The following is a 17,637-nucleotide window of genomic DNA, read 5'->3' on the forward strand; positions in this document are numbered from 1 at the left end:
CTAATGGGATAATGAGATATTATGCACTCTGGCATTGGGCTGTAGCATAGTGGAAATACATGCTCTCTGCAGTGATGGAGAACCATTAACCACCTCTGCAGTTGGAGTGCCTTTCATGATTAAGAACTCATCATTACCTGACACCACTACCTGACTTCACTGAGGTATTTGTGGCTGAATATCACCACAGAATCCTAAATCCCCACAGAAATGTCCCAAGTCTAAAGACTTCCCAGAAGAGCAGAAGCTGTTACCTTAGTAAAGAGAGACAAAGTAGTGCCTGAAAACAAATGGGTTGGAGTCTGTAACTAAATAGTGGATCTTTAAAATAGATGGACTTTATAAAGTGGCCAGTGAAGGAAAGTGCAAAGTTTGTGCTTCAAATAAAGTGGACTGTGAGTGGATCAAGGTGTTTAAATGATTTTACTGCAATCAGGGAGTGGTATTTATAGATGGCTCAGTGTGCTTTGCCAAGCAGTGTGTTGCAGCATTTTCCTGGCAGGAATGTGTGTGACTGTACTGCAAGACAGCAGCGATGCAGAAGTTTTATTAAAAAAAAAAAGCTTTGGCTTGAAACAAGAGATGACAGCATCTCCCTGTAGACAATTTACTTATAATGCTTAGTGATCTCTCTTGACTTTTAAACTGTATCATTGAGTGCAAAATTCTATAACAACGTTGATGTTCAAACTCCTTTTTCACCATTCCATAGTTTACATCACCACGTTTAGTGTGTTAGTTAAATCAGGATATTCATTCATTCATTCGTTGCCTACAACCACTTATACAGTTCAGGGTCACGGTGGGTCCAGAGCTTAGCTGGAATCACTGGGCGCAAGGCTGGAACACACCCTGTAGGGGCGCCAGTCCTTTGCAGGGCGACACACACTCTCATATTCACTCACACATACGTGTGTTTCATTCACTACCAACGTGTGTTTTTGGACTGTAGGAGGAAACTGGAGCACCCAGACACAGGGAGAACACACCAAACTCGGGGCTTGAACTCACATCCACAGGACCCTGGAGCTGTGTGACAGCAACACTACCACTGTGTTGCCCCTACATCAGGATATGTGGGGTTTTTTTCTGCCACCATTTAAAACTAAAAGATGAGCATCAGATCTGATTTTCGGTGGATCAAATGTCTACATGCACTTTCTTAGTGCTTTCTTGTTTGTTAGTGATGGTTTGCCCTTTTATTTTCATAACTTCTATAAGCCTTAAACAATATTCCCACATTAATGTTCTGAAATAGTATTCCATTCCTCCTTACAGAGCCGCTGTAATTCAGTCATGTTTGGTTCGTTCACCTGTTTTTCGAACAGGCATTTTCAGTTCAGCCCACAAAATGTTCAATGGGATTCAGGTCAGGACTTTGCAATGGCTTGTTCTTGCATTTGGTTTCAATTGAACTTGTAGGAATAACATTTGTTTAGCACTGGCACTTAATTTGCACCTCCTTGTGTACTATGTAGTTTTATGGAACTATGGAATTTTTATGCAGCTCAGTCGATCCATTGAAAATCTGGCACATAGAATAGAAGCTAAAATAAATATCAGTCACTGAACAATTTTGGAAAATGACCTATGATGTAAATGAAGTATTAATATATTGTGACATATGTGGAGGGTGTGTTAAACTAAGCTTGAAACTCTTCAGTCAAGGTGTGTGTAGACTTCTGTCCTTAATGTTTATTAGTTTTCAAGAATATACACACTGACTTCTTAATTTATCATTAAAAACTATAACCAGATTTATTTAAGATGATACGATATTATTTTTCTTTTCCATTACCAATACTGATACTGATATTTAAACCTTGCGTATCGGTCAAAAAGGATACCCCTCTTGTTTTTCTCTTGTTAGAAAATATGCTATAAAATGAGGCATTGTTACGTGAGGTACATCACTTTAAATGAGTTTCTTAAAGTAGGTTTTCATCTTCAAACTTGTCAAACATTATACTTTATAGATTATTTATTTATTTATTAATTATTTATATACGTTCCCAAAATAATTCCGACATATAAACCATGTCATCACTGGTCAATTAAGTTCTTTGGGTTACCACATATTGTATGTAGAGAAGGATGTTACATTATTTTAAGAACAATACCAAATAAATGGAAGTGTCCAAGTGCTGAACAGCTGGATAAATATTCCAGACAGTGTGCACTAAGGCTGCTGTAAAACAATAAAGATGAAATTGTCAAAGTCTGCTTGAAAATTAATAATCTGAAACACAGCAGCTTGGCCTAACACTATGCCAATAAAAACATCTTGAAGCACTTAGTTTAATGACTCCTGTAGTATGACTAGGGATCTCCAAACGTTTGCATACAACTGTGTGAGTGCTATTTCAGGCCGGCTTTGTTACAGGATCGGATTGGATTCATTAGTTTTTCCTTGGATATACAATATTTTCTTCACCCACCGCAATACATATAACAGCACAACTACAGACACTACTGGCATATTTACAGCTCCAGAGCATATATGCGAGGGTGTGTGTGCGTGCACTCAGTGCTGCAGCCTCGCACATTGTGCCTGGTACAGTATAAAGTAGGTTAGGTTGCTTCCGCTCTGGTGGAAGTTGGGCTGGGTGAAAAAGTGGGTTAGAAGGCAGAGGAGAAGAACTGTGTGGGTGTTGGAGAGCCATTCCAGCCTTTCTCTCTCTCTCTCTCTCTCTCTCATTCAGTCTCTCTTTCTGTTACTCCTCCCAAAGGATAGCAGAGCGGTGGACAAGAGAGGCTTTCTTTAGGAAATAAAAAAACAGGAAAAGGAACTCTTTAGTTTATCCTTCACAACAACAGGACCATAGAGATGTTCTTCTGCGAAAAAAGTCCAGGAGTCTTATGTCTCCTCTTGAGACTTGGTAGGGATCTCAATAAAGTCACACCCTGCTTCAGATTTTTTATAGCAACACCCAACTGAACAATGTTTTATTATATCTGGGCATGAAGTAACTCATGTCTTTGTATCCAATACTATCTCACCTAAGGAATTACTCTAAAGAACTATTGTGATCTGGACTGACTCAAAAAAGGTGCTGTGATGTGACTCTCAGAAAAGTCACGCTATAGTTAACATCTGAATTAAACAGTGGTGGTCACAGGCACCATACTCAATATCACATCACACAGAACAGTATTACACTTTACAGCAGCTCTCAGAAAGCTTTTAAGCGGAAGTTATAAACCTTCTTATCTACCTCTTGGTATACTGACTCTCACGCTTCTGTCTTTGCAAGCCTTATTGCTTACACACAAGGTTGTGTTTATAGTCAGATTTGGTCAGATTTAAATGAACCCTGGTGCGATTGCTCTGCTAGCACGGTTCGTTAGAGTAAGTGTTTGATTAGCCAGCAGAACAAGACCGTCTGAGCAGGTGGGCCTTTGCCTGTTTTTAAATGAGTCGTTGTGCAGTTCATTTCAAGTTTGAACTGACTATGAACCAAAGGCATCTAAATGAACCTAACACAGGAAGTGAAGTTATAAGATGTGACAGCAAATCTACTGTGAGAGAAGAGAGTGCATTGAAAAAAAGACAATGAACAGAGGACAAACCTGGAGCTTTTTTCTTTTTGTCATATTTGGTTAGAATGCTAAGTTGTCCTTGTGAATGGCAAGCAAGCCAGGACATAATTTTCATGCTTGCTCTGAACAAAGGGAAGTATAAACCCAACGACAATTATGTGCTTTTTTGATATTTTAACATCAGAAATTTCAACTTATTTCCTGTTTTTGTTACTGTGCCTTTAAGACTAATAATTAGCTGTTCTGATTGGCTGCTCTGTATCATGCCTCATTTAGAATCAGCTCAGGTGGAAACACTTTTTAAAATTCTAATATAATGGGTGGAGCTTAAGAGTGAATTCAAAACTCACTGTTGTGCAACTACACACATTGTCCATTTCATCTGCTCTACTCAGTATATAACTGCACTTTCATTCATTCATTCATTATCTGTAAGCGCTTATCCAGTTCAGGGTTGCGGTGGGTCCAGAGCCTACCTGGAATCATTGGGCACTAGGCGAGTATACACCCTGGAGGGGGTTCCAGTCCTTCACAGGGCAACACACACACTCATACATTCACTTACACACTCACACCTACGGACACTTTTGAGTCTAACTGCACTTTGTACTTCTAAAATTGCAGAGCGTAGTCCATTCACATTGTCTGTTACTTCCCTGATCTTCAATGTTCCAGATTCCCATCAGAACACCATAGAGCAGGTATTGTTTGAATGATACCTCAGTGTCACTGCTGGACTGAGAATAGTCCACCAACCAAAAATATCCAGCTAACACCATCCTGTGGGCAGCATCCTGTGTCCATTGATAAAGGACTGGAAAATGACCATCACAAACTGTGCAGCAACAAAAGAGCTACTGTCTCTGACTTTACATCTACAAGTTGGACAAACAGGGTAGGCATGGACAGTGAGCAGACACAGTGTTTAAAAACTCCAGCAGCACTGATGTGTCTGAGCCATTCGTAGCAGCGCAACACTATCACGCCACCACAACATCAGTGTCACTTCAACGCTGAGAATGATCCAACCCCCAAGTAATACCTGCTCTGTGATGGTCCTGTGCAGAACAACAAAGTGCACATATAAGGTATATGGAGCTGATACAATGAACAGTGAGTAAAGAATGTTAGCATGATCTCATAAAACATAACCCAAGGTGGGGACAGAACCCAGGACCCTTGAAGTGTGTGGCAGTCACACTAGTAGCATGTGAGTGTGTTTGTTTGTTTATTTATTTATTTAAACCCACGCAGTGTAAAAAAAAAACTCTTTACATTTATGAAGATGAAAGATGTGATAGAAAGATATAAGTGAGATCAAATGGACAAACCAATTCCATTCGTTTCTTTGCATCTAAAAATTTCTTTATAGAACTCTTTATAGACCATGTGTTATTACTTTTGTGCTGTCATCAAACATCGGTGGATATATTACATAGAATGTTTCAGGTATCATTTTTTTATGATTATGGCAAATTGGCAGCCTCTAATAAGGAAAAAAAACCTAAATGGAAATATGTATTATCAGTGTTCCACAACATTGTTCCTAAAGAAACACAGAAAATCAAAAACAAGGCTCTGAGATACTGTTGATGTAATCCAAAAATTCCAGACCACAGAACCAATCGCTGTCTGTTAACTTTTGGGTGGCTGCATGGTCTTAACGTGGTAGAGAAATCCCTGCAATTTGCTCTACTTTATCTCTGCTCATCTTAACCACCCAGATAATATCGGGTTAGTAGTGGTCCTGGGGTTAGAAACCTACCGATGATAAATGAGGTTGAGGGCAGCTGATAAACAGTACTTAAGTGGAACTATAAAATAAGAGGATCTCACAGTAGAAGAACACATGGGAGATGCTTTGAATAAAGTGGACAGTAAGTGTGTACAGTATATAAAGTTGAATCTCAAATGGCTCCCTATACCCACTTTGGGTGGAAAATGGTGTACTTGTTTAGTACACCCAAATACGGCATTATATATATATATATATATATATATATATATATATATATATATATATATATATACTAACTGAAAGTCCCTTTCTATAATTTAGCTCACTACAGTAGTGTAGAAGTCAGAGTTCCATGAGCCATGTAACACCATTTGAGATTCAGCTTAAGATTTCTGAAATTTGGAAGTCAGTTACAGCATCAAAAAACCATCTTAAACCCTCTTTTTACACAATATCAGATAACACCAGCACCCATCACAAGATAAAAGCTATCACAGTCAACACAAAGTCCTAAATATATGATACTTTGTATAACAGATCAAAACTCACATCATGCAAACATGCCACACACACCTAATACAACACATTCTGTAAACAAACAAACAAACAAACAAACAAAAAAACTCATTGCATACATTAACTTGTGGTACAAAATACTTTGCCAGTCATACACATTATCATCTTCAGTGTTAGGACAGGATATACAGTGCTGAGAGACACAGAACCAGATAAATAAACACACACACACACACACACACACACACACACACACACACACACACACACACACACACACAGATACACAAGCATGCAGCCATCACATAACTGATGAAAAGAACTAGACCTGTCACTCACCTTGAGATCTCGGTGCACCACGCCCATCTGGTGGCAGTGAAGCACCGCCTCCAGGATCTGCTGGATGCAATGACTGCATGCAAACACCAGGGGGCGCAGGTTAGTCTGAGCAGAGCTACATTCGCGTGCACAGGCACAGGCAAGGGAGGAGGTGGGTGTGTTGGGGAGGGGGCTATTTGAGTTTGTATGTTGAACTCTTGACCTGAGTATGACACTTGCAAAAACCTTTTAAACCTTTTTTTTTCCTGCAGACTAAAGGCAGTTTGACATGAACTGCTACACTGTAGAGAAATTTAACAGCTCAAATGTCTGCTGCAATATCCAAGTGTTGTAATGTTTATGGTTTTGTGGCCTCTCTTTTTAGACTTCTGGTTTCAGTGAAACCACTTTAAATGACCATTTAATTCTGTGGAACCATTTTTAAATTCTGTGGAATTACCTATTACAACATTAAAACCCCGGGTGAGGGAATGAACATAAAAATCAATATGCTTTTTATTCATTTTTTATGACAACGTGAGGCTTGCATTTTGAATGCTGCTCAACAAAGGAACAAAGAAAGCAGTGTGAAGAGAAAGAGCACACAAAGCAGATATGATAAAAGCTGACACTGACACCCTTAGTTGCCTAATCCCAGGATCAGACTACACTGTATGTTTGTTTTTCACAACCTTCACTATGTCAGATTACCTCTATAAATTTGTGCCGTGTCTTAGTGTGGAGATTGGCAACACTCCACTTTTGACATAGACCAATCATTGTTTGTGTTCTTGTCGTGTATGAGGCAGGTCAAGAAACTGTCAATCATGGCTACAGAAGCACTGTGTGTTCCGAAAAGAAAAACCCTAGCAGTCTGTGCTCCTATTGGTCATTGTCAAGAAACCTATCGTAGAATATGTCAGACTAGGAGAAAAGATCCAAAAAATTCTAACATGCTAGATTTTCTTCAGGGTGTCGTGGGGTGTCTGAGATGCCACATTGCTGTTCTTTGATTATGTCACACCACAAGACCATTCCTCATCCCTGATTTTATTTTCGGCATCAGAGTGGTTTGTACAGTTACAAAAAAAATCTACGATTTTTATGTAGTCACCTGGTATTTATTCTCTCACAAACAAGATGGGTATGAAAAAAACTTAAACTAGAAATCTTCTTAACTTCTCTGTACTTGCCCCATGACACAGATAAAGATGACTTCTACTTAAGTTTGCACGTACTGACCTGGATGATTTAAATGACCCAGACTCATATATGTCCTTTAAATTTATTGTTTAATATTTGCATAATAAAATACGCACATACCGTAAACTTTAAAATAGGGCTGGACGATATGACCAGAATTTATATCACAATACAGGGGGTCCTCGGCTCGATTTTCGGTTTAAGTCGGAACATACGTACATACTGTACATAAATAACATACTGTAAGCACTTATCCTATCCTAACACCTATCCTCCTCGGTCCCGAGCCGCGTAACCGTGTATTCTTCTGCCGCGCACACCAAACACGAAGTTCGCGTTACAAAGTTTACGATGCAAAACCACTTAAGTCGAAACAAGGCTTTATACAGTAAATGGGAGATGTGTCGTAACCACGAAACATCGTAACTCGGGACTGACGTAACCCGAGGACCTCCTATATATTTCTTAATTTTGGTCGATATGATATAATTCTGTTATCAATATGAAAGGTATAAATTCCAGTGTGAATCTTCCAAGAACAAACAAGAAACATAACATCACCATCAAAATAAACCTTCTGGCTTTGTCTATATTAATATTGTCTATTTTTTATACTAAAATTTAAATAGAGTGTGCTGAACTGACGACAATAATGTACCCGTCAAATGTCTGGACACGCCCACTCAGGGAGAGTTTCCTTTGTTTTGTGCCATTTTCCATATATTGTGAATGTGCAGTATGAGTCAAAAGTTTGGATACATTCTCATTCAATGGATTTTCTTAGTTTTTTTATTTTTAATGATTTTCTACATTGTAAATGAATATAGAAGACATTAAAACTATGAAGGAACACATATGGAATTATGTAGTAAACAAAAACAAACCAGAACATGTTTTGTACTTTAGATTCTTTTGCTTTGATGAGAGCTTTGCATACTTTTGCCGTTCTCTCAGTCAGCTTCATGAGATCGTCACCTGAAATATTTTTCAGTGAACAGCTTTGGCCTCGTTGAGAGTTCATTTGTAGAAGTGCTCGCCTTCTTAATGTGTTTGAGACCATTACTTGGGTTGTGCAGAGGTAGGGTTGGTACACCTCGGCCTTGGCCTAATGGTTAAAGTCCTGGCTTGGTACCGGAATGTTGCCAGTTTGATCCCCAGGACCAGTAGGCACATCCATGGCTGAAGTATCCTCGATCAAGGCACTGAACCCCCAAACGTTCCCCGGTTGCTGGGATGGTTGCCCCCATCTCTGGGTGTGTGCTCATAGCCCGTAGTGCACTAGTGTGTGTGTGTATGTGTGTTCACTGCCACAGATGGGTTAAATGCAGGAGACACATTTCGTTGTACGTTGTATAATGACAAATAATTGCACATTATCATTATCATTATCACACAGTTCTATATATTGACAAGTCCTATTCCACCAATGACTAATGAGATGTGTCCAAACTTTTCAATGGTACTGCATATTAAAATATTGGAAATGTGTCTAAAAACCATTCATTGTTATTGAAAAATTTTATATTGCAATATATATTCATATTGTATTATTGTCCAGCCCTATTTTAAATCAGCTCTAGGGAATAATGACAAAAAAGAAAATGTCTGTACATGTTCAGTAGAGATGCAAGTAGTGAACAAACAAGACTGAGGGTCTGAGGGTACATCACATCATTACATTTGTGTGAATTCAGTGTAGTGCTTGGCCTGCAGTAAATTCAATATTGTTTTTTTTTTTTTAAACTTTGTGAAATATTTTGTTGTTGTGTGTGGTTGTGTGTCCAGTATAAACAGTGTCCAGTGCATATATTTGAAAAAGAAGAACCTACAAACATCACACTTTCCTGTTTATTGACACCCTTCTACGGTGTTTCTGACACAGGAAGCTCCCACTAACACTATACCACTTAACAAAAAGTCCTCAAACGTGACAATCTCATGCATCCTCCCACAGAATGTGCGTTATAGTGTGTGAGTGTGTGTGTGTGTTTGAGAGAGAGAGAGAGAGCGAGAGAAAGAGTGTGAGAGAGCGACAGAGAGAGAGACAGCGATAAGAGAAATAGAGGGTGGACAGAAATAGTCAAAGAAAGAGAGACAATGTGAATGAGAAAGAAATAGAGTGAGAGTGAATGCAGAAGAGATGAGTGGTAGGAGGAATCAGTGAGATGGACTGAGAGAGAGACAGCGAGTGTGTGTGTGTGTGTGTGTGTGTGTGTGTGTGTGTGAGCGAGAGAGACAGAGAGAGAGACAGAGAGAGAGAGAGAGAGAGAGAGAGAGAGTGAGAGAGAGAGGGAGCGCTAGCAAGAGGGAGGCTGTTAGTGTGGCCAAGATGCTGAAATATGATGTGTCAAAGTAAAGGTATTATTAGAATATACAGCAGCACTTTACTGTAAGTCATTGTTCATAAGGCTGTATGACACAGGCCTTTCATGACATCTGATATGAACCTTATAAACATTTATAAAGGCTTATTCTACAAGTTTCTGTTGCCATAAAGGTGAGACTGAATAAAGCAGCTTTTATGAACACAAACGTTAATGTAGGTTTATATCAGTGGTCATAAAAGGCTTGAGTAGGTGTCGTGTAACCTTACGAACAAAGACAGTCAGTAAAGCGTTATCAAATATAAAGACCTCAAATACCATCTTATCATCTTAAGAAACGGCACTTGAACTGCTGACAAAGAAAAACATCAAATTTATTTTTTACTAGACACCAGCCTTACAGCCGATACTGTGTCTGTAAGATGACACAACTAGATGACACATTTGTACAGTGTAAGTTATTGTGCTGTGGGTGAACAAGTTCATTAAACTGTTTATTTTGTTTACTTCTATTTCTCAAGTGTACAATATATGTTAGAAAATTATTTTACTAATGCTATTTTGCTCTTTTATTGTTCTACTTTCAATTGATTTGTGCTGCAGTAACATTTAAATTGCCCTCTTAGATTAAGAAATTGGATTAAGAAAATATATTTATTTATTAATCTATTCCCTGTAACTGTTTATCTATCAAAGACAAAAATACATTCAACTACACACTCATGAAACCGAGAGATATTACCCTAAATAAGATGAACCATCGGGAATAGATCACCTATTATGTTCATAACAATATCACCAATTTTGTTTTGGGGATATTCTGCTGTTTGTTTCAAAATGTGAATATTCAAATTGCCGTTCAAATATCCATCCTTAGTGAAATGAGGCAGCGTGTCAGGAGCAGAGTGAGTCAGGCTGTGTAGGCGTGGGTTGAGAGAGTGAGAGTGAGAAAGAGAGCGAGCGAACAAGCTAGCGAGTGAGTGAGAGATAGAGAGAATGAGAGAAACAGAGAGATAGAGAGAGAGAGAGAGAGAGAGAGAGAGAGAGAGAGGGAGAGTGCTAGTGTAAATCCTAGGCAAACATTGTGTAGTGTGTACATGGCGCTCTCATATGACACACAGAGTGCCTCTGAATCTCAGAACCATTAAGTCTAGAAAGGACAGATAGATTGGGCTTCCCTGTGCCCTGTCAGCAATGCTTCTGCTCTGTCCTATCAGATATCACTCCACTGAGTGAGGGGACAGAGTGGCCTTCATGCGTCCAGGCTCAGTAACGTGTATACACTTGGCAGCTGAGAATTAGGGGATATTCAGTTTTCAAAACAGGTATCAATTACCAGCATTGCCACTTCAATAATTCCGATAATTCATATTCCTTCACTGTTTGTAACGACTAAATTATAAGCCAATTAGCTAGCTTGCTTCCTAACTGGCAACGCTTAAAATCGAATAATGACAGATGAGGTTTAAGCTCAAATAAACAAACATTTCTCACTGCTGCCCTCTAAAGGTGTTACAAAACCCCAAGAAATAATAAGCAATCTTTGGTTTAAATATTTGCAGTTAGCCCATTATATGTCAGTTAACAAACATACCGAGCTGATTTATAATAAATGTGGTTGCTATGCCTAATTTGAATTCTTTAAAATACACATATTATAATTCTAAAAAGTTTTACACAGCTTTTGCCATCGCAAAGATGACATCCTCAAACTGCCCATGTTTACTCGCAAAGCTGGAAAACTCATATTACCAAACTGTAACTTCCAGTTGTTTGTGTTCTGATCACGAAGGCAAAGTTGAGTTGTTCAACTGGTTAAATCTTGTAAACCGTACCCACGTCTGCTGTTATAGAGCCATGGCAGGCATGTGAGATATTGTCACAAGGTAGCACACAATGTACTGGCTCCTCAATCGTCAGGCTTGCCCATGTTTACGAGTTTAATTTACAACTTTTTCAGCCATGCAAGCACAACCTCCATCTTGTGGAAAATTTACAAGGACCATTGGAAAGGCTGTAGGAGCTGGGTTGGGTTAGGTTGGGTTAGTTTCTCTTTTTGCATGAAAACAAGGTGCCTTAGAAGTTAGAGGAAGTATCCAGTTGTTCCAGTGCCTCAAGTGCAGCTTAAAAGGGAGAAACAGGAATCAAGATCATCCAAACAGGTCAGACAGACACAGACGGAGATGCAGACAGGTCAGGTCACTGATGCAGGCATTCACGAGGCTCATGCAGTGGCCAGTGCACTCATCATACTGACCTTCAAGTCCCTGTGCACTATATCATGTTGGTGAATGTGATTGACACTGTCTAGAATCTGATGGATGCAGTGACTGCGAAGACAAGACAAAAGAGGGAAGGACAGAGAGGAAGGAAAAAGGTGGATATAAGATGAGGGGGCCAGGAGTGGAAGGACGTGTGGGCAGGGTTAGCAAAATGTAAAGATGGTGGTGAAGAAGGAAAAGACATACAGGAAGTTCTAGAAAATCTGACAGCTTTACAGCGTTGCGAAAGTGGTGTGAGGCTACTGTGCTTAAACCATAAAGAGAGATGATGGACAACTCAACACCGGAAACACTGAAACAGGAAAGAAACAAGTTGGCCAAATGATAGAGGCAGGCAAGGTGGCCTGTCACACCAAATTACAAGGAAGTGGGTGGGCGTGTCAGGTTACCAGTGTGGCTGATGATTCTGTGATGTTTCTGTCATACAGTCATGTGTATACAGTAAGTCCTGACCAGTATGAAAATACTGTCACCTTTTTTTTTATTAGGGATGTGCACATGTACTTGAATATTAAGTTATCTTTTCCAGGTAACATCATCCAGTTTTTCAGAAGAATGAAATTAAAACCAAATTTTTGCATTAAGTTTAATTCAAGAAAGCATTATTATTAGTAAAGTTGGACATATTTGCATATTTATTTGTTTAAATGTGTTTTAATGTATTCTGTAATACTGAATTCAACTCCAGGAGCCCGAACCCAGGCCATTCATTATTAACTAATACATCATTCATTTTGCTTTTCTCCTTCTATGGTTAATCAAGGATATGCTCATTAACTCTTATGGGCACCCAAATATAAAAATTAAAACAGAATAAACATTTGTGATAACTGACAATACAGGATAATCAAATTTAACAAATTTGATCCCATTCATTATTTTACTGCTAAGCTAACAAAGACCGAAAGTATTGACATAAATGCTGTACCATTTTTACCCTAATCAGCTATTATAAAATTTAGCATACAGGTGCACTTAGTAGTTCTACAATTACAGACTGCTGGTCATCTGTTGCTCTGTAGAGATGCTGACATGGGGGTGGTATGTAAGTGAGCGCGCTGGTACGAGTAGATCAAACACAGTTCATTCTATTAGACACACTTGTATTGTTAGTCCAACTGGTAGATGTAAAGTAAAAGACAGCAGCTCATCTGCTGCTTCTCAGTTTGGGTTAGTCATCTGATAGTCCTTCCTCACTCAAAAGTGACACTGAGTTTTTTTTTAAACTCCAATAGCACTGCTGTGTCTGATCCCCTTGTACCAGTGCCATACAGACTATACATCACTACTACAGTGCTGGGAGTGTAGTCTGTAATTGAACAAAAAAGTGCACCTACATAAGTGGCACCCATAAACTGACATTAGATTTATCTGTTTATTACTAACAAAACCATCTAAGCTATCAACTGGATTTGGGTTGAGTTTATCAGTGAAAGGATATATTGGTCGGGCATGTGGATGCTAACCAGACAGGTCCATGGTTTAAAATGTCAGGAGTGTTGTCTCTGGCTATTCTGTCTGTGATAACACTCTTCTTTCACTTGCTCGGATTTCTAAAGCACTTAACTGTTCTGGTGAGAGGACTCCAAATAATAGCACTGAGGCTAGATCCTATGCGGGGGCGAGGGCCGGTATCTGTGAGTAATAAACGAAGTGAATGGGATGTGTATGTGTGAAAAGGTGTGTGTGTGAGTGAGTGAGTGAGTGAGTGTATGTGTAAGCTGACAATACTGGGAGAGCTGTGGAGGCTTGAGTCAGAGCTGGCACACTAATTATCTGTGTGTTAATTAGAGGCCTACTTTCAGCGCTCTCTGAGGAGTGGAAGCAGGGCCTGAGGGACACTAAAGCAAGCAGGTGCTGGGGGCTTGGGTGTGGCCTGCAAGGTTGGGGATGAGGGGGACACTGCACTATTCTGTCCAGAAGGGATGGACAAACACACACCCATATATATATATATATATATATATATATATATATATATATATATATATATATATACATATATATATATATATATACATATATATATATATATATACATATATATATATATATATATATATATACATATATATATATATATATATATATATATATATATATATATATATACATATATATATATATATATATATATATATATATATATATATATATATACATATATATATATATATATATATATATGCCTTTGTCTATATTTTTCTTTTAGCTATTTCTATACAGTAAAAAAAAATGCAATGAGATTGTGGGGGCTTAGTGGACTAAAAATCTACAAAGTTTCAGCTTGGAGTTAAAGCCAAGCTACACCAATAGTCAAGGCAAATTGCAACTGTTAGCTAGCTAAGAGTCACCCAGTCACACAGTGTCACCAAGCTGGGAGAGGGAGACAAGTGAAGCCAGCTTCTGCTTCTTTTCAAACTGCCGCCAGCACACCACCACTGGACAGCTCAACACGCCTGTCGAAGGACACAAAAGCCCCAGATCTGATATGATATCTAACAGACATCTGCAAAGGCTAACGCTGTGCTGAGTGATGAGAAGAGAAGTAGGGCCATCCTACTCACCCAGAGACCAAGGCCAGCTTTAGATGGTTAAGGCATTAGTGTTGAACTCACAATGATAAATCTTACACTTGGATCACTGGGGAGCCCAACACGCCTCTGTTTCTCATACTGAATTATTCATCAAATTATTGGCATATGTGTGTACAAGCACGCAATGGCATTATAGTGATAAACAATGGAGCAACTAAGGAATTCACAATCTTATATATACAGTTGTGGTGAAAAGCCTTGCAGTTTATACACACATTTTGTCAGAAGCTTTTGATTATATTTTATGTAAAATTCTTGCACTTAAATTACAGAGTAATGCTATTAGTAAACTTTTGACACATCCTGACTCAAAAGTTTTAACTTAACTTTATATTTAACTGTACATTTAAACATTAATGCAGTTTATTATTAGATAAACGCTCCAAATGGAACATGATTTCAGTATCAATTCTGAGTTACAGGGTATTTCCCAAACACTGTTGATTAAAGTAAAACATTTTTTTAACTTATCTGTGTTGGGTTTTTTAAAGGCTAGAGGATGAATCATGAGCAAAACAATCAGTCAACGTAATAGCTGATTTTTTCCTCTTTGAAACTGAATCTTTTTCTGAGACGGACCAGGTGTATTTTGGTAGTTTCCTTTGTCATCGAGATCATATGAGATAGAAGTGGGATCTATTTTTGTGTTTATAGCACATAATAAATGAAGGCGAAGTTGTAGAGCTACATCCAGTGGTGGATGAAGTTCACAAATCATGTTCTTGAGTTAAAGTACAGATACCCAAGGTATCAGTATAAAATATTACTTCAGTAAAAGTAAGTCATCAATTTAGGTTTTCACTCGAGTAAAATTACAAAAGTATTTGCCTTCAAAAGTACTTAAGTATCAAAAATATTCAACTCTTTTTAGGTAAAAACACATCACTCTTTGTAATAACCTCAAAAAGTGCGTAAAAACACACTATTATTTAATTTAGTAATTTTTGCTTTGATTTGCATGTATTATATTCACATTTTACGAACCTATAAGGCACGTTACATAGTTTATAAAGAAGGTTATAAAGAAGCCTTTATTTTAAAAAGCAGCTTTACGAAGATTTGGAGAAAAGGCCACAAAATGCAACAGAACAGTTTTTTTTTTTAGCTCCTGTATAGCACGCGGTTAATTCTCATTTGACGAGGCACATGCTCTTACTTTGGTTTACCTTTGTTGCTGGTTCATGTTGCTTTCAAGTCATAAGCAATAAATACAAGAGGAACTACCTCTTGTACTAAGTGCAAATCAGTCTGACACATATCTATTAAAAATATTATAAAGCATAAAACACTGAAGGCAAACTTTGTTCATTAGGTAGAACCCAACTGCTGTAAAATTATGTTAAGATTTATGGACAACTTAGTTACGTTTATGTTTAATTAAAAAAAAATTGCAATCATTGTGGGCTTTTGTTCATAAACAAACTTGCCAAAACACGGAAAAAGTTTATAAATTCACAGAAAAGTTGCATGACGATGCCAGGGGTGCTGCAGAATGTTCCGATTTTCATTCGTCCTTTTGGCATACACACTCCCGCCGGCACTCGATGCTGCTGCACTGATGCTGAACCTGACAGCTCTGTCTGGGCCGACCCACTTAAGAAATGTGCACGCTGTAACCTGATTGGTGTGATTATGCGTTGATACTTTTGAAATATAAATATATTTTATACGCATGAAAAAAGGCAACGACAGATTTCTCATAATGTAGTGGAGTAAAAAGTAATATATTTGAGTTTGAAATGTAGTGAAGTTAAAGTAAAATGTCGCCCAAAAACAAAAATACCTCGGTAAAGTACAATTATACAAAAAAACTACTTAAGTACAGTAACGAATTACATTTACTTTGTTAATGTCCACCACTAGCTACATCTACCTATTGTTTTAGGATTTAATTTCTATATATGTCATATTGCTGAACAGAAATTAGTTTTTAGGGGTTTAATTGATGAATGGAGATTTTAAAATACAGGTCAAAGTACATTTAGGGTTTGTGTTTGTGACACAAACTGCATAAAAGCTATGATTTCTGGCTTTGTTAGATATGTTCTTTACATATGAATTTAATCCAGCAAAAGCAGTGAGAGAAAACTGGCTTATTTAGGCATTTGCTATAAAGGGTTAAGGGTGTGAATGACGCACAGCGTGAATGTTAGCGGTTAAGGTGTGCCAGCAATGTATCAGGTTCTCAGTGTGAAAAGGGGCTTTAGTGTTTGACAGATCTGCTATATTGTGAAAATTATCTCAAAAAACATCACATACACTTTTTCATCTTAATGGATAACTTAATAGAAAAGTATTTACATTAAATACAGTCCTACTTCCGTCAAAAAATATGAACTGCAAACTCTTATGTTGTCTCTCTATTTGTTTTTCTTTTGTCAGTTTCTTATTCTGCCTCCAGGGCATCTTCTACTGTCTCTTTCTTTTTTCTTCTCTCCCTCTATCTCACTTTTTTCTCATTCACTCTTTTCTACTCTCTCTTTTCCATTTCTCTCAATCACACTCCCTCTCTGCGTCTTTTTCTCATCTCCCTCCCTCTCTTCCCCTTCTTCTCACTCTCTCGCACTCCTTCTACAAGTCTTTTCCTTCCTCTCATCTGTCCCTTTCTCTCTTTCCTTCAAATTCCATGCACTCTTATTTTCTCTATTCTATTCTCCTCTTAGGATCTTTCTATCAATCAGCCCTCCCTGCTTCACTCTCTTTTTCACATTTTCTTCCTGTCTGTGGTTTCTCCCCCTCTCTCTGTCTCTCTCTTCATTTTCTCTCCTCTATCTTTCTGGTTCTCACTGTGCGTCTCACGCCCCCACAATACACCCACACAGTCAAATTGATTAAAGTACCTCTCCTGAGGGGTACTGCAGTGTGTGTGTATGTGCATGTGCGCATGTGTGTGTGTTTGTGTGTGCGTCTACGTGTGTGTGTGTGGCTAGGTGCGAGTCTCTGAGAGAAGACAGGCGTTAAAAAGGAAGGGAGGAGGGGATGAGATGAAATTAAATGAAAGACAAGAAAAGCAGAAAGGGAGGGAGAGGGACCTGTGGAAGCAGATATCCGTCGGCTATGCGAGGAAACGTTGACATAGCGCCGTTGCCCACGCTGAAAACTGCCTGCTTTCTATGGGG

At 38.4% G+C, this 17,637-nt stretch overlaps 1 protein-coding gene across 11 annotated transcripts in view; it reads right to left on the minus strand.

Moving 5' to 3' along the window:
• Positions 1–17,637, minus strand: part of LOC136674536 (calcium/calmodulin-dependent protein kinase type II subunit beta) — an 80,439-nt gene that overhangs the window by 41,883 nt on the left and 20,919 nt on the right. For 7 of the 11 annotated variants that reach the window (XM_066650560.1, XM_066650565.1, XM_066650564.1 and 4 more), the window contains exon 6: positions 6,134–6,206. In XM_066650560.1, the coding sequence (XP_066506657.1) occupies positions 6,134–6,206 (73 nt within the window). Of the gene's footprint in view, positions 1–6,133; positions 6,207–11,896; positions 11,970–17,637 lie in introns of all 11 variants that reach the window. The other 4 variants (XM_066650566.1, XM_066650559.1, XM_066650556.1 and 1 more) reach the window with 1 other exon arrangement.

The sequence above is a fragment of the Hoplias malabaricus genome, chromosome 18, assembly GCF_029633855.1.
Source record: "Hoplias malabaricus isolate fHopMal1 chromosome 18, fHopMal1.hap1, whole genome shotgun sequence".
NCBI lineage: Eukaryota > Metazoa > Chordata > Actinopteri > Characiformes > Erythrinidae > Hoplias > Hoplias malabaricus.